This window comes from Conger conger, chromosome 2 (genome assembly GCF_963514075.1).
Source record: "Conger conger chromosome 2, fConCon1.1, whole genome shotgun sequence".
NCBI classification, from domain to species: domain Eukaryota; kingdom Metazoa; phylum Chordata; class Actinopteri; order Anguilliformes; family Congridae; genus Conger; species Conger conger.
The window spans coordinates 88,522,622-88,540,909 of NC_083761.1; the positions used below are offsets into that span (position 1 = coordinate 88,522,622).

The 18,288-nt window shown below is 48.7% G+C and overlaps 1 protein-coding gene across 5 annotated transcripts in view; it reads right to left on the bottom strand.

The window, feature by feature from the left end:
* LOC133122723 (deleted in malignant brain tumors 1 protein-like) overlaps positions 1-17,032 on the bottom strand; it is a 32,150-nt gene extending 15,118 nt beyond the window's left edge. For 3 of the 5 annotated variants that reach the window (XM_061232854.1, XM_061232856.1, XM_061232852.1), the window contains exons 1-6: positions 16,891-17,032; positions 13,479-13,793; positions 10,388-10,693; positions 8,679-8,993; positions 8,011-8,316; positions 183-491 (exon numbers count right to left, since the gene is read on the bottom strand). In XM_061232854.1, coding sequence (XP_061088838.1) covers positions 183-491; positions 8,011-8,316; positions 8,679-8,993; positions 10,388-10,693; positions 13,479-13,793; positions 16,891-16,948 — 1,609 coding nt within the window. In that variant the 5' untranslated portion in view covers positions 16,949-17,032. Of the gene's footprint in view, positions 1-182; positions 492-8,010; positions 8,317-8,678; positions 8,994-10,387; positions 10,694-13,478; positions 13,794-16,686; positions 16,777-16,890 lie in introns of all 5 variants that reach the window. The other 2 variants (XM_061232853.1, XM_061232855.1) reach the window with 2 other exon arrangements.
* Between the last annotated feature and the right edge of the window lie 1,256 nt (positions 17,033-18,288).

Consider the following 18,288-nt stretch of genomic DNA (forward strand, 5'->3'; position numbering starts at 1 on the left):
TGTCATACCATCATGCACCCTGCTCCTGCCAACGCTAAGCAGGTGTGGGCTTGGTCAGTACTTGGATGGGAGACCTCCTGGGAAACCTAAGTTGCTGCTGGAAGTGTTGGTGGTGGGCCAGTTGGGGGCTTCCCTCTGGTTCAATTACCCCAATGTCCCCATCACTGTGCTGGGAGTCCTACCTGAGCAGATCACTCCAGCGTCCTCTCCATGATTACAGTAATGTTTACCCCATCCTGGTGACCCACACTGCTTCAGTGAGGATTCTGATCCACTGCAGGACACATGAGCCATCCATATTCTCCCAGACCCTGGTCCAAAGTGACCATCTCTTAGTGCATCTACAGCATCTCCACAGCCCAGCTGTCTGCACACCACCCCAGCATCCCTCATATCCCAGCCACGGTCACACACTGTCCCCCACTTTCCCCGATGGTAAACCTCCACTCTCCCAGCACAGGGGTTGCCACCATTCACCAGCCTTATACTGTCTGAGAGAGAGAGAGAGAGAGAGAGAGAATGATCATGAGACAGAGAGAATGATCATGTTTTAACACTGATGAGAGGTCTTTTAAAACAGTTTAGCCAGGTGTACAATAGCTGTTTACCCCCAAGTTGTCACTGTGGATTTTAAGGATATGACCCCAGCAGTGTCTGCAGGAACACAGGGACACCACTAGGGGGCACTCTATCTGCCTTGCTTTGTGCACTGGACACCAGTGATATGAGCTCTGCCAGTGAGGACTGTCACATGAATGATTAAGCAGATGACACTCCTGTGACAGCGCTCATCTCTCAGGGAGAAGGAGCCCCTACAGACTGCAAGGACACACGTTGGCCACTGGAGTAGCCAATCGTCTCCTCTTGACCCAACCACCCACTCTTCTATTGGATCATAGAGCGTTTGAGTTCAGTGTATTGGACCATAGAGTGTATGTGTTCAGTGTGATGGATCATAGAGCGTATGAGTTCAGTGTATTGGACCATAGAGTGTATGAGTTCAGTGTATTGGATCATAGAGTGTATGTGTTCAGTGTGATGGATCATAGAGCGTATGAGTTCAGTGTATTGGACCATAGAGTGTATGTGTTCAGTGTGATGGACCATAGAGCGTATGAGTTCAGTGTATTGGACCATAGAGTGTTTGTATTCAGTGTGATGGATCATAGAGTGTATGAGTTCAGTGTATTGGACCATAGAGTGTATGAGTTCAGTGTATTCGAACATAGAGCGTATGAGTTCAGTGTAATGGACCATAGAGCGTATGAGTTCAGTGTGATGGACCATAGATCGTAAAAGTTCAGTGTATTGGACCATAGAGCATATGAGTTCAGTGTATTGGATCATAAAGCACATGAGTTCAGTGCATTGGACTCATTCTGAGACGGGTGCGTGGGGGTTGGACCCAAAATGCACGACTCAGAAACAATAGTTATATAAAGACCCCTCAGGGCTTTATTCGGGACAAATCCCAGGAGCGTAGTCAAAACAAGCAAAGTCCATACACGTAGATCCAGCCAAACAAATAGTAAACAAACAAAAAGCACGGTGCCGAGGGAAGAGGCAAACTCGTAGTCGGTAGACGTGCAGGGAGGTCCGGTAGCAGGAGAGCTGTCAGCGGGGCAGATGAACAGGCGGACGGCAGGCAGAGGCGTAGTCGTGGGCGAAGCGAGAGTCGGAACCATGAAACAATCAGCGAAGCAAAAGTACAAAACGGTAGGCGAGAACGTGGTCAAAAACAAACTGTGGTCAACAAAACAGAAATCAATAAAAAGTGGTCGGTAACAGGCTTGGATCGTAACGTGTAATCAAACAGTAAATAATGCTCAAGAGTTGCGTGGTAAACAGAGGCAGACAATTTCGCGAAGAACAGTTGCGCGACTGGGCTATAAATGCGGGTGTAGACAGGTGTAGACAATTAGTTAGAGCGTAGCAAGAAAATGGAAAACAGGTGCGATGGATGACAAGTATAACAAGGAGATTAGTAATCGTTAGTAATAAACCTATCCTGCCCTAGCATTAGTAAATTAGTAAATGACATGCACGAGAAACGTAAGGTAACATGAACACATGATTAGTTTGTTAGTTTCTACCCAATCCTGATCTAGCGTTAGTAGTTTTAGTAAATAGACAAATGGAAACAATTAGGGAGTGAATGACAGAAAGAGGGAGAGAGAAAAGGCGGAAAGACATGTAAAAGTGCATGCATAAACAACGACCAGTTAACGTAACAATAAACATAAATCAAAACATAACACAAAGCGAAACTAAGACGATAGCCACTCAACATAACCAGGTAATATAATCGTACGAAACATAACTAGACATGACAAGAAAATAAATCGTAACGAAACATAACTAAACAACATGACGAACCTAGACTAACATAATACATGATAAGACACTAAGTGACTAAGACAACATGAATAAACATAAAACAGACCTGAAACGTGACAGGACCCCCCCCTTAACGACCGACTCCTGGCGGTCCTTGGAATTTATCAGGGTGGTCACGATGGAAGTCTCTGATGAGCGATTTGTCCAGAATGAGACTGGGAGCGACCCAGGAACGCTCCTCAGGGCCATAGCCCTCCCAGTCAACCAAGTATTGAACCCCACGGCCCCTCTTACGAATGTTCAAGAGTTTTTTAACAGTAAATGCAGGGTGGTTGTCAATAATGCGGGGGGGAGGTGGTGGGGGATCCGGGGGACATATAGGGTGAGAGGATACAGGCTTAATACAAGAGACATGGAATGTGGGGTGAATCTTAAGGGAAGCAGGGAGTGACAGTTTAACAGAGGAAGGGTTGATGATACTGTGGATCTTAAAGGGACCAATAAAGCGGGGTTGCAGTTTGTGGGAAGTGGCTTGGAGGGGAATGTCCTTAGTGGACAGCCAGACGGAGTCACCTGGTTTGTAGGCCGGAGCTGGAGTGCGGTGGCGATCAGCAAAATGCCGATTACGGTCTGCCGTGCTTAGCAGCGCGGCCTTGGCATCCCTCCAAACTTTGGCGCACCGTTTCATGTGGATGGCGAGGGAGGGAACAGCGATCTCGGCTTCTTGGTCAGGGAACAGTGGAGGTTGGTAGCCCAGGGAGACCTCAAATAGAGATTTCCCGGTGGCGGCGCAGGGTAAGGTGTTGTGTGCGTACTCCACCCAGGTGAGCATCTTGCTACATGCGGCAGGATTCTTGGCCGTTGGACTGCGGGTGGTAGCCCAAAGAGAGGCTAGCTGTAGCCCCGAGGGCCACACAGAACACTTTCCAAACCTGGGAGATGAACTGGGGGCCGCGGTCAGAAACGATATCCGAGGGAAGTCCGTGGATGCGGAAAACCTCTCTCACGAGGACGTCAGCTGTCTCTTGGGCGGTGGGCAATCCAGCCAGGGGGATGAAGTGTGCCGCTTTGCTGAATCGGTCCACCACAGTCAGGATGGTGGTGTTACCCTCGGAAAGGGGAAGTCCGGTCACAAAGTCCACTCCAATGTGGCTCCAGGGTCGGCTGGGCACCGGCAATGGTTGAAGCAGTCCAGCCGGGGCCTGGTGTGATGCTTTGCTTCTAGCGAATGTGGTGCAAGCCTTGATGAAGCGTCTGGTGTCGGGGATCATGGAACTCCACCAGAATCTCCTCTTCAGCACCGCCAAGGTGCGGGTAAAGCCGGGGTGGCAGGAAAGGAGGGATGAATGGGCCCATTGCAGCACCTGTGTCCGAGCGGCTGCGGGAACGTATAGGCGTAATCCGGGGTTGGGCCTAGGATCGGGTTCATCCCGTAGAGCCCTCTGGATCACCGACTCGATCTTCCAGGTGACGGACCCCACGGTGCAGGAGGCCGGAAGGATGTTCTCAGGAACCTCACGCTCAGGACAGGTGTTAAATTGGCGAGAAAGGGCGTCAGGCTTAACGTTCTTAGAACCCGGGCGGTAGGTGAGTGAGAAGTTGAACCTCCCGAAGAACAGTGCCCATCTGGCCTGTCGGGAGTTCAGCCTCTTGGCTGTCTGGAGGTATGCCAGGTTCTTGTGGTCGGTCCAAACGATGAACGGCTTCTCGGACCCCTCCAGCCAATGTCTCCACTCCTCCAATGCCAGTTTGACTGCCAGCAGTTCGCGATTTCCGACAACATAATTCCTCTCCGCCGGGGACAGCTGCTTGGAGAAGAAAGCGCAGGGGTGTCGTCGGTTGTCCGCGGCCGCCACCTGAGAGAGCACAGCTCCCACCCCCGAGTCGGAAGCATCCGTCTCAACCACAAACTGGCGGGTGGGGTCGGGTTGAACCAGGATGGGAGCGGAAGAGAACAGTCTCTTGACCTTGGTGAAGGCCGTCTCAGCTTCGGGGCTCCACCGGAATGGCACCGCAGGGGACGTGAGCTTGGTTAGAGGGGAGACCACTTGGCTATAGGATCGGATGAACCTTCGGTAGAAGTTGGCAAATCCCAAGAAGCGCTGGAGTTGCTTACGTGAGGTGGGTGTGGGCCAGTCGGTGACCGCCAGAATCTTCTTGGGATCCGCCCTGATCCGTCCCCTCTCAAGGATGAATCCAAGGAACTCAACTGTGTCAGAGTGGAAGACGCACTTCTCCGCCTTGATGAACAATCTGTTCTCTAGAAGTCTCTGTAGCACTTGCCTGACGTGGTTCTCATGATCCTTGGCATTATTAGAGTAAATTAAGATGTCATCCAGGTAGACGAACACATGGCGGCCCAACAAGTCCCGAAGAACGTCATTAACCAGGGCCTGGAAGACAGCAGGAGCATTAGTGAGGCCGAATGGCATGACCAGGTATTCAAAGTGTCCGAGAGAGGTGTTGAAGGCGGTCTTCCATTCATCGCCCTCACGGATACGGACCAGGTGGTAAGCGTTGCAGAGATCCAACTTGGTGAAGATGGTGGCCTCGTGAAGTGGGTGGAACGCGGAGTCCATCAGGGGCAGAGGATACTTGTTCCTCACCGTGATGTTGTTCAGCTCCCTGTAGTCGATGCATGGGCGTAGGGAGCCATCTTTCTTCTGAACGAAGAAGAATCCCGCACTGACGGGAGAGGAAGAAGGGCGAATTAGTCCGTTAGCCAGGCAGTCACGGATGTATTTCTCCATCGCCTCCCTCTCTGGTCTGGAGACGTTGTATAGGCGACTTGAGGGAAGTGACGAACCAGGAAGGAGCTCGATGGCGCAGTCGTAGGGCCGATGAGGCGGCAAAGACTGAGCTTGTGTCTTGGAGAACACTGTGCCCAGGTCACGGTAAGGAGAGGGGACCCTCTCCAGGGAGGGTTTGGGAGTCTGTGGTAGAGCTGGCACTCCCTCTGCTGGTGGTGGGGCGGAACGCAAGCAGGACAGATGGCACTTAGGATCCCATGCTTGCACTTGGTTAGAACTCCAGTTGATCGTGGGGTTGTGTTTCTGGAGCCAGGGTAATCCCAAGATGAGTTGGTCATTAGGGGACTGGATGACGCGGAACTGGATCATCTCCCGATGGTTCCCAGAAATCGGATCGTGGTGCGTATAAGCTGGTCGAACTGGGTGATGGGGTCCAGTAGCGCCAACTCGTCCTGGAGCGTCTCCCTCAGGCCGGCCAGGAAGAGATTCGCCAACGCCGCATCGTTCCAGCTAGTAGCCGCCGCGAGGGTGCGGAAGTCAATGGAGTGGTCTGCCGCGGTCTTCCGTCCCTGGCGCAGAGCAATCAGTCTCTGGGATGGCTCCTGGTCGCTAGATGCGTGTTGGAAGACCTTCCGAATCTCATCGGCGAAGACTGGGTAAAGAGGAGGGAATGAATCCCCAGACCACACCGCCGTAGCCGAGTCCAATGCCCTCCCCTTGAGTAGCCCCATCACGTAGCCAATCTGACGGTCGTCGCTGTTGTAGGTCTGGGGCTGTTGCTTGAACACGAAGTCGCATTGTAGTAGGAAAGCCTTGCACCTCTCAGGTTCTCCGCCAAACCTCTCTGGAGGGGGCTCTCAGAAGTGGCAGGTTCCCGTGGGGTTGAGCGCTGGGGATGTGGGTGGGTGGGAAGGCTCCTCCCGTGGTTGTGGCAGGACTGCGACGGCAAGCCTCTTCATCTCCGCACACAGTTCACGAATCTCCAGGTGAAGTTCGGAGATTCCTTGTGAATGCTGCCGGACGATGGCTCCTTGTTCCTGGAGGGCGTGGAACATGGCAGTAGAGTCAGCAGGGTCCATTGTGGCGAAATTGTTCTGAGACGGGTGCGTGGGGGTTGGACCCAAAATGCACGACTCAGAAACAATAGTTATATAAAGACCCCTCAGGGCTTTATTCGGGACGAATCCCAGGAGCGTAGTCAAAACAAGCAAAGTCCATACACGTAGATCCAGCCAAACAAATAGTAAACAAACAAAAAGCACGGTGCCGAGGGAAGAGGCAAACTCGTAGTCGGTAGACATGCAGGGAGGTCCGGTAGCAGGAGAGCTGTCAGCGGGGCAGATGAACAGGCGGACGGCAGGCAGAGGCGTAGGCGTGGGCGAAGCGGGAGTCGGAACCATGAAACAACCTGCGAAGCAAAAGTACAAAACGGTAGGCGAGAACGTGGTCAAAAACAAACAGTGGTCAACAAAACAGAAATCAATAAACAGTGGTCGGTAACAGGCTTGGATCGTAACGTGTAATCAAACAGTAAATAATGCTCAAGAGTTGCGTGGTAAACAGAGGCAGACAATTTCGCGAAGAACAGTTGCGCGACTGGGCTATAAACAGGTGTAGACAGGTGTAGACAATTAGTTAGAGCGTAGCAAGGAAATGGAAAACAGGTGCGATGGATGACAAGTATAACAAGGTGATTAGTAATCATTAGTAATAAACCTATCCTGCCCTAGCATTAGTAAATTAGTAAATGACATGCACGAGAAACGTAAGGTAACATGAACACATGATTAGTTTGTTAGTTTCTACCCAATCCTGATCTAGCGTTAGTAGTTTTAGTAAATAGACAAATGGAAACAATTAGGGAGTGAATGACAGAAAGAGAGAGAGAGAAAAGGCGGAATGCAAGGTTTGCGGAAAGACATGTAAAAGTGTATGCATAAACAACGACCAGTTAACGTAACAATAAACATAAATCAAAACATAACACAAAGCGAAACTAAGACGATAGCCACTCAACATAACCAGGTAATATAATCGTACGAAACATAACTAGACATGACAAAAAAATAAATCGTAACGAAACATAACTAAACAACATGACGAACCTAGACTAACATAATACATGATAAGACACTACGTGACTAAGACAACATGAATAAACATAAAACAGACCTGAAACGTGACACATGCTTTCAGGTACAGCACAGAAATAAAAAGGGCCACGCCCAGAAGAGGTCCAGAGGAGTTTTGAGAAGAACAAATACAAGTAAACAATCAAGGTATTGGGCAGAAGTGAACACAGACACAGGCTGCCAGTGTATCATTGTCATGACTGAGTATTTTTGTCTTATAAAATTAACATGGTTAAAATCCTGCAGAGTATGTTTGAAAAAAAATAGTATATACTATGTACATGTTTGACTTCATGAGAAGTAAGAACAGTTCCGCCCTGAATAGAGGAATTGAGGATGGAGAGATGGTTCTGAGCACTGGGGGCGACATGGCTCAGGCAGTAAGAGCAGTTGTCTGGCAGTCGGAGGGATGCCGGTTCGATCCCCTGCCCAGGCTGTGTCCAAGTATCCCTGAGCAAGACACCTAACCCCCATTTGCTCCTGATGAGCTGGTCGGTGCCTTGCATGGCAGCCAATTGCCGTTGGTGTGTGTGTGAGTGTGTGTATGAATGGGTGAATGAGAAGCATCAATTGTACAGCGCTTTGGATAAAAGTGTGATATAAATGCCAACCATTTACGTATCTGGGAGATCATCCAAACTCCACACTTGATTAAACTCACACACACTGGCGTGTAACATTTCACAGTGTAATGAATAAAGACCTTGTTACATATAAACTCATATGGCCTATTAAGGGGCAATATTCACCCAGCATCACAGAAACTCTCACAGTGCACAGAAGATTCTTACCAGAACACACCAGGCCCACATCGTTTCCATGGGAGCAGGGTTGATTCTGTGAGGGTGCTGTGGGGCAGAAGTTAATTTGAGATTCGTTCCCTCTACACTGAATCTCCTCTGCCCACACCTGGCCCTCGCCCTGGCCGAATGCAGCTGCCCCGCGCAGCTCTTTAGGAGCCCCGCAGCCCAGCTCCCTGCACACAACCTCTGCGTCCTGCTGGTCAAAGTCAGCATCACACACCGTGCCCCAGGAGCTCCCATGATGCACCTCTACTCTCCCAGAGCACAGGTCAGTCCCGCCCACCAGCCTGACCCCTGCAGTTGAACATAGAATAAAGAGAGAGTCATCAGCAATGACCGGCATCTTATTCCAGAGACAACATTCAGCACAGCTGTCTGAACACAGGCCTGCACAGCTAAATGCCAATAATGTAATGTAATGTAATTATACATGGAGTACAGCAGTGTGAGATGAGCCAAGTCATCATGGTATTGTCATACCATCATGCACCCTGCTCCTGCTGAAGCTAATTAGGTGTAGGCTTTGTCAGTACTTGGATGGGAGACCTGATAAACCTAAGTTGCTGCTGGAAGTGTTGTTGGCGGGCCAGTTGGGGGGAGATCTTCCTTCTGGTTCAATTACCCCCAATGCCCCAACACTGCGCTGGGAGTCCTACCTGAGCAGATCACTCCAGCGTCCTCTCCATGATTACAGAGATGTTGACCCCATCCTGGTGACCCACACTGCTTCAGTGAGGATTCTGATCCTCTGCAGGACACTTCATTCATCCATATTTTCCCAGACCCTGGTCCAAAGTGATCCCCCCCTAGTGCATCCACAGCATCTCCACAGCCCAGCTGTCTGCACACCACCCCAGCATCACTCATATCCCAGCGATCATCACACACTGTCCCCCACTCTCCCCGATGGTAAACCTCCACTCTCCCAGCACAGGGGCTGCTACCATTCACCAGCCTCACATCCTCCCTGCCTGAGAGAGAGAAAGAGAGAGAGATAGAGAGAGAGAGAGAGAGAATGATCTTGTTTTAACACTGATGAGAGGTCTTTAATACAGTTTAGCCAGGTGTACAATGGGTGTTTACCGCCAAGTTGTCACTGTGGATTTAAAGGATATGACCCCAGCAGTGTCTGCAGGAACACAGGGACACCACTAGGGTGCGCTCTATCTCCCTTGCTTTGTGCATTGGACACCAGTGATATGATCTCTGCCAGTGAGGCCTGTCACATGACTGATTAAGCAGATGACACTCCTGTGACAGCGCTCATCTCTCAGGGAGAAGAAGCCCCTACAGACTGCAGGGACACACGTTGGCCACTGGAGCAGCCAATCGTCTCCTCTTGACCTTACCACCCGCTCTTCTATTGGACAATAGAGTGTATGAGATCAGTTTATTGGACCATAGAGCGTATGAGTTCAGTGTAATGGACCATAGAGCGTAGGACTTCAGTGTGATGGACCATAGATTGTATAAGTTCAGTGTATTGGACCATAGAGCGTATGAGTTCAGTGTATTGGATCATAAAGCACATGAGTTCAGTGCATTGGACCATAGATCGTATGAGTTCAGTGAATTGGATCATAAAGCACATGAGTTCAGTGCATTGGACCATAGATCGTATGAGTTTAGTGTAATGGACTCATGCCTATCAGGTACAGCACAGAAATAAAAAGGGCCATGCCCAGAAGAGGTCCAGAGGCGTTTTGAGAAGAACAAATACAAGTAAACAAGCAAGGTATTGGGCAGAAGTGAACACAGACACAGGCTGCCAGTGTATCATAGTCATGACTGAGCATGTTTGTCTTATAATATTTACATGGTTAAAATCCTGCAGAGTATGTTTTTAAAAAAAATTGTACATACTATGTACATGTTTGACTTCATGAAGTAAGAACAGTTTCACACTGAATAGAGGAAATGAGGATGTAGAGATGGTTCCGAGTTCTGGGGGCTACATGGCTCAGGCAGTAAGAGCAGTCGTCTGGCAGGCGGAGGGTTGCCGGTTCGATCCCCCGCCCGGGCTGTGTCGAAGTATCCCTGAGCAAGACACCTAACCCCCATTTGCTCCCGATGAGCTGGTCGGTGCCTTGCATGGCAGCCAATTGCCGTGAGTGTGTGTATGAATGAGAAGCATCAATTGTATAGTGCTTTGGATAAAAGCGCTATATAAATGCCAACCATTTACCATTTACGTATCTGGGAGATCATCCAAACTCCACACTTGATTAAACTCACACACACTGGTGGGTAAAATTTCACATTATAATGAATAAAGACCTTGTTAAATATAAACTCATATGGCCTATTAAGGGGCTATATGCACCCAGCATCACAGAAACTCTCACAGTGCACAGAAGACTCTTACCAGAACACACCAGGCCCACATCGTTTCCATGGGAGCAGGGTTGATTCTGTGAGGGTGCTGTGGGGCAGAAGTTAATCTGAGATTCGTTGCCTTTACACTGAATCTCCTCTGCCCACACCTGGCCCTCGCCCTGGCCGAATGCAGCTGCCCCGCGCAGCTCTTTAGGAGCCCCACAGCCCAGCTGCCTGCACACAACCTCTGCGTCCTGCTGGTCAAAGTCAGCATCACACACCGTGCCCCAGGAGCTCCCATGATGCACCTCTACTCTCCCAGAGCACAGGTCAGTCCCGCCCACCAGCCTGACCTCTGCAGTTGAACAGAGAATAAAGAGAGAATCATCAGAAATGACCGGCACCTTATTCCAGAGACAACATTCAGCACAGCTGTCTGAACACAGGCCTGCACAGTTATTATACATGGAGTACAGCAGTGTGAGATGAGCCAAGCCATCATGGTATTGCCATCCCATGATGCACCCTGCTCCTGCTGAAGCTAAGCAGGTGTGGGCTTGGTCAGTACTTGGATGGGAGACCTCCTGGGAAACCTAACTTGCTGCTGGAAGTGCATAATTTTTACCAGGTGTGCTGGTATCGCTGCGGACCGTCCACTAGACGCGGTAAAGTTTGATTTGTAATTGCTATTTTGAACATCAGAGGTTAGGGCTTGAGCCAGTTTGTTTCTATTGCTGTGTCAATCACTTATACTGGTTGCATACCTGTCAAGTGATTGAACATTTGTTTTAAATAGCTGTGGAATTTGTCAGTAGATTAGCTTTGATTTGATATTGCTTGTGAGCGATTGTAGGCGATTTAAATAGGTGTGTATCCGTCCCAGTTTGTTATGTTATGTTTCATCCCATCCCAGTCTGCTCTCTCCCTCGAAGACATCCCCTGCGATGTGGGCCTCCATGGCGTCGGAACCCCTCCAACCTCAGCTACCCCCCCGCTGACCCCCTGTGAGGACTTTGTTGTCACAGGGGGACTATGGAATTGCCAGTCTGCCACTCGGAAGGCTGACTATATCCCCGCATATCCCTCCCTCCAGTCCCTACAATTCCTTGCCCTCACGGAGACCTGGATCACACCAGACAACACCACACTCCCGTTGCCCTCTCATCCTCCTTCTCCTTCTCTCACACTCCCCGGCCTTCCGGCCGTGGCGGTGGTACTGGTCTTTTAATTTCCCCCTCATGGAAATTCTCTGTTCTCACCCTCTCTGACCTGTCCATATCCACTTTTGAATTCCATTCTGTTGCAGTATCCTACCCTACTAACCTTTTTATTGCAGTTATCTATCGTCCTCCAGGGCCCCTGGGAAGCTTCCTTGATGAGCTAGACACACTTCTCAGCTCCTTCCCTGAGGATGGCACCCCACTGACTTCAACATCCACCTTGAAGCCTCCCAGGCTGCTGCCTTCCTACCGCTACTCCACTCCTTTGGCCTCTCCCTGCAACACTCTCCTCCAACCCACAAGGCAGGCAATTTCCTAGACCTTGTCTTTGTGAGGAACTGCTCATGCTCCAATTTCACGGTTACCCCTCTGCATACATCTGATCACCACTTCATCTCATTGTCTCTCCCTGTTCCTCCCCATCCTCCTCCCCCTCCTCCCACCCACACTTCCTCAGCCCGCCGTAACCTCCACTCCCTCTCATCCTCTTCCTTTGCCACCACTGTCACCGCCTCACTCCCCCCTCTCGAATCCTTCTCCGAACTCCCCACTGACTCTGCATCTGCCACCCTCCTTTCATCTCTCTCCTCCGCCTTTGACTCTCTCTGTCCCCCTGTCTCAAAGCCGCCTCGCACATCCCCCCCCAGTCCTTGGATATCTGACACCCTCCGTACCTCCAGGGACAGCCTCCGTGCAGCGGAGAGGAAGTGGAGAAAATCCAGAGACCCTTCAGACCTCACAACTTACCAGTCTCTCCTGGCGGCATTCTCTTCTGCTGTCACTGCCGCCAAAGCAAAATACTATCAAACACAAATTCAGAACTCCACTTCTAACCCCCGGAAACTGTTCTCCATTTTCTCCAACGCACCGCCTCCTCCACCTCAGTCCTCCTTTGCTGCTGATGACTTTGCTGATTTTTTTGATGAGAAGGTCACAGTCATCCGCAGATCCTTTACAACCACCGCCCCCCTTACTGTGCCCTTCCCCCCCTCTAGGCCCATCCTTTCCTTTTCCACATTCTTCCCCCTTACAGACTCTGATGTTTCTCAACTCCTGCTCTCCCACGCTCTCCCTGTCTTCTGGCTGTTTTCCAGCATCCTCCAAGAGGGCCCACATCACTCCACTGCTAAAAAAGCCTACTCTGGATCCCTCCATCATCCAGAACTACCGCCCAGTATCTCTTCTTAGTTTTCTTTCTAAAACCATTGAACGAGCCGCTTCTACTCAACTTTCTTCTTTCTTTTTCAACAACAACCTGCTAGACCCCCATCAGTCTGGCTTCAGATCGGGCCACTCGACAGAGACTGCGCTCCTCTCCGTCAGTGAGTCGCTCCATGCCGCATGGGCAGCCTCCCTCTCCTCTGTCCTCATTCTTCTAGATCTCTCGGCTGTCTTCGACACTGTGCTATCTGTGCTTGCCTGAGTGACATCCAGAGCTCTTTTTTTTTTTTTAAATCGAATAGGCCCTGGTCCTTATCTTTGTTGTACAGGTAGCAGTTGAAATTGTACTTCCCTCTAGGGCAGTGGTTTTTAACTTTATTGGAGGTACTGAACCCTGCAAGCATTCACCAAACCCTTCGTAATTGGAAAAATGAAATATGATTTCTTTAACACATAGGTATATATTTTAATAGTGCACAATGGCTATACTGTGTGTGTCTTGACCCCTGCCGAACCCCTGAGACTGTCTCAACGAACCCCTGGGGTTCGAACGAACCCAGGTTAAGAACCACTGAACTAGGGTCTTTCAGCGCACTTATCCCTGGTTATGGGTATGCACTTTGTTGTACGTCACTCTGGATAAGATCGTCTGCCAAATGCCATTAATGTAATGTAATGTTGTTGGTGGGCCAGTTGGGGGGAGATCTTCCCTCTGGTTCAATTACCCCCAATGTCCCATCACTGTGCTGGGAGTCCTACCTGAGCAGATCACTCCAGTGTCCTTTCCATGATGACAGAGATGTTTACCCCATCCTGCTGATCCACACTGCTTCAGTGAGGATTCTGATCCTCTGCAGAACACATAATCGATCCATATTCTCCCAGACCCTTGTCCAAAGTGAGCCTCTCCTAGTGCATCTACAGCATCTCCACAGCCCAGCTGTCTGCACACCACCCCAGCATCCTTCATGTCCCAGCGATTATCACACACTGTCCCCCACTCTCCCCGATGGTAAACCTCCACTCTCCCAGCACAGGAGCTGCCACCATTCACCAGCCTCACATCCTCCCTGCCTGAGAGAAGGAGAGAGAGAGAGAGAGAGAGAGAGAATGATCATGTTCAATGATGAGAGGTCTTTAATACAGTTTAGCCAGGTGTACAATGGCTGTTTACCCCCAAGTTGTCACTGTGGATTTAAAGGACATGACCCCAGCAGTGTCTGCAGGAACACAGGGACACCACTAGGGTGCGCTCTACCTCCCTTGCCTTGTGCACTGGACACCAGTGATATGAGCTCTGCCAGTGAGGCCTGTCACATGACTGATTAAGCAGATGACACTCCTGTGACAGCGCTCATCTCTCAGGGAGAAGAAGCCCCTACAGACTGCAAGGACACACGTTGGCCACAAGGGGGAGAAAAACCTTTTACTTTGTCAGACACAAAAACTGTTTCACTGGCCATAAGAATGCTGCCTGAGACACGCACAATCTCAAACGGAGCACAGACACAAAGTATTGCATCCTCAAAAGGGAATCAGCATTACCAGTGTGGTAAAGGTGCTGGTGTAAGTAGAGGTTGAGAACATATATAAACTGAGTCTTAACTGAGTCTGGCATTTTAAAAGATTTCCACATGAAGTTTGCACAGGCGTGCACTGATGCACTAATTTATGGAAAGTTTTTTGTATATACGTTTAATCACTTGGACACTCCAACACGTGTAATATATCATTAATGTGCTGCCATAATGAAATTAAATGCTGTGGAGAGAATGTCACATTTCTGTTCAGCAAAAACTCTGAGACTTTTCACTAAATTAATCTATTAAAAATGCAATACTTGCATCTGAAGTGATACTAGTAATATATAAGCCTAACTTAGGACATACATTTGACATTATACAAGAGGTTGTATTTTTAGGAGCCACCTGTTTATTTGCTGAATTTACTACCTGACTTTTTCATGAATATCAAATGCAACGAGTATGAGAAATCAGAAACACCATAAAGATCTGTAAATACAATACAACAAATACATGAGCATAATATTTTTTATAACTTTACTAAGGGTTAGGGTTAGACAAGAGGGATAGTGGAAGGGGGAGGAGATCAGGAGGGAGGACTAGGGTAAAGTTTGAAAAGGTGCATTTTCAGTCAGTCAAAATAGGGGGAGGGGTCCTGCTGTCCTGACAGTTGTCATTCCACCTCTGAGGAACCAGAATGGAAAACAGGCATAAACGTGCAGCTGATTAAGTGATTAAGGATTGTATGTATGGTGGGGCAGTCCCCTTAGCAGCCTGAAATGCCATCACTAGGGCCTTGAAGCGGATGCGTGCGGCAATAGGAAGCCAGTGGAGGCCAATGAGGAGTGGGGTGACATGAGCCGACCTGGGCTGACTGGTGGTCAGGCGGGCTGCCGTAATCTGTGGTGTTTAGAGGCTGCCTTTAACCCTGCTCTTACTGGAGAGCCCTTTGACCAGCAGACCCTCTGACCCCTTGGCCCTGGCCCCCAGTCTCTGACCCCCAATCTCTGGCCCCCAGTCTCTAACCCCCAGTCTCTGACCAGCAGTCTATGACCCCCAGTCTCTGACCCTGACCCCCAGTCTCTGGCCCCCAGTCTCTGGCCCTGACCCCCAGTCTCTGACCCCCAGTCTCTGACCCCCAGTCTCTGGCCCCCAGGCTCTTGCCCCCAGTCTCTGACCCCCAGGCTCTGACCCCCAGTCTCTGGCCCTGACCCCCAGTCTCTGACCCCCAGTCTCTGGCCCCCAGTCTCTGACCCCCAGTCTCTGACCCCCAGTCTCTGACCCCCAGTCTCTAACCCCCAGTCTCTGACCCCCAGTCTCTGACCCCCAGTCTCTGACCCCCAGTCTCTGACCCTGATTGAGTGTGGAGAAGCAGGGGAGGAGGATGAATCTGTGCTGTATGGATGGATGGGATAACGGACTTGAAGACACTCCAGATCTAGAACAAACAAAACATACATGATGGGGAATTATTCTATAATTTCAAATTAATTATAATTATTTTATAATGTATTATTCATGATAATTATTTTATAATTCATAATTATATTATAACAAGTCGCAATTGTAATAATATAATTATAAATTATATTTCTGATTCCATGGAATAAATACACCTATGTTGGCACTAATTCCAAGAGATTACGGATTTAAACGAGAAGCTTTCACGTGTTGCACGGCAGAGTTCAGTGCGGCATGTCAAGTTTAAAGCAGCACTGCACAATCTAGGTCCAGGTGCAGAATTTCTATCTTTAAGCCATCTGTAAATGTGAGTTTACCAAATTTCCTGAAGGTCGTGCAACTCGACATGCCACACTTAAAGGTACAGCAGGTAAGATTTCTGTTTTGAAGTATTGTTACAAGACCATTTCCCATAATTGAAAAAGACTCAGTGACATGTTGACTCACCCTCTGCCTGTGTAACGAAAAGACGTTTCATATTATTAAAAATAGACTTCGGGTTTTGTGAAATTCAGATTAAAAAGATAGTAAAATCGAACATGCGTTTTACAACAGGTCGTCCTCTCTTGGCTAACGTTAGCTGGCTGGCTCATTACATTACATTGCATGTAATGCAATTTCGGACTTTACAATGTTGGCTAGCTGGACTTCCACGTTAGTTTCTAACACCGTTGAGTATAACTTCTGAATGCCGTAGAACTTAACAAGACAAAATAGCTAGATAATCGGTGAATTTCAAAAAGATTTTCGAAATCGGTGTTCTACGTTTAGTCAGTGTTGCAAATAAAAGGTTTCACCAGACTGGGTCGTGGTTCTTAACTCCACCTCGGCTGCGTCTCGTGTCTCCCGCTTTCCTTTTTTTCCCCTCGATTGGTAACCAGCCTAGAATGATCTTGGGAAATACGCCGAGACAACATTACTTTTAAGCAGGGTTGTTATTTCAACAAGCATTGAGCAAAAGAGAAATAGCAAGTAAAACTCACCTTTATTTGATCTGTGAAATTCCTGCATTCTTCTTCAGCTCAGGTTGGTGCAGAGGCAAAATATAATAGAAGCCTTTTCTTTGATAGACGCTTCAGGTAAGGCAGCCAGGATATACACAGTACAATGCTGTATTAAATAAACAGTGAAATACTGTGGGGAAATCAGTGTAAATGTACAGATGTGTTTTACAGTGTGGTACTCACTGGCTGTACAGAGCAGGAGCAGGGAGGAGAGAGAGAGGAACGACAGACATCTCTCCATCTTCAGCGCAGACAGCAGAGTGGATGCTCACACCTTCCCCTCTGAGCTCTGAGATAATGGGAACCCTGCGCTTGGACCATGGAGACAGGCTTGGACCCTGCCATCGAGAGCACACCCCCACCCCCCACCAATCACACTCACTGCTCGGCCACGCCCACAGAAGCTTCAGGGACTGAGAGCCAGAGCAAATAAGACTATTTCCTTTCAAGCCCCCCTTTGGGCTCTTTTCATAGTTAGAGTTTAATACAATGCTTTGTTGTAAATGCTCAATATGAGGTTTTGACTGAGTGTTGTAAATGCTTAATATGAGGTTTTGACTGAGTGTTGTAAATGCTCAATATGAGGTTTTGACTGAGTTACGTTAAGTTTGAGTATTGGCTGCATCTCAAACTTTTTACTTTTGTTTTAGAATGCCCAATTTTGATTTGGTGTAAAGATTTGTTTCAAGGAATGATTGAGTTTCATTGTGGTGATTAAATATTTATGTTAATTGCTTTGATAATGATTGATTAGTTTTTCTAAATTTAAGATTAATATTGTACGGAAAGTGTGGGAAGATTTTAATTGGCTCACGAAATATAGCTCAAATGGCATTAACTGTGTAATTTGTGCAAAGCATGAATATGTGCCCACTTCTCCTAATGTGCATTAATATGTGCCCACTTCTACTAATTTGCAGAGAGAAGCTGTCTACCTGTGGATATTTCCACTGAACTGTCGCAACATGAGCAAATATGGGCATGAATACCAGTAAGATAAGAGAATCAGAAACTGTTCCAGGAACTGTGAGTTGTCGTTGTCCTCTAGCTCATTTAGAGTGAAGGAGCCGCCATTTGGTGTGCTACACCGCACACAAGCTACGCGCCAGGCCTGCAACAACCACTTTGACTTGGGGTATTTTTAGTTATATTGCCGGGTATAGGGTTTATGATGTCATTGAGGTATTTCATTTCATTGAGGCTTAGAGCCCTGTTATGTATGGAGGTATGTGGTTCTAGTCTCGCCCTACAGGTGGAGCCAGGAGGTGTACCCTGCACTGATTGCTAACCTGCCACACCTGCCATGGGCGGGAGTATATAAACTCCTCCCCTTCCTCCACATGGTCTCTCCTTGTCTTGGCAGCCAGCTCTGCAGCAGCAGGGCCTTCAACAGCCCCCATTTTGTTTTGAGCAGTTCATGGTTCTTGTGTTACAATAAATGTAGTTCTTTTCAAACACTTTGACTGTGTCTGTTTCCTCTATGTTATATTCCCTGAGCCAGGGTTGTAACATATTGGGGGCTCGTCCGGGATTTTCCGGAGACGTTGTGCTGAGGCTGCATGGTCTCTCTTCCTCTGGTGT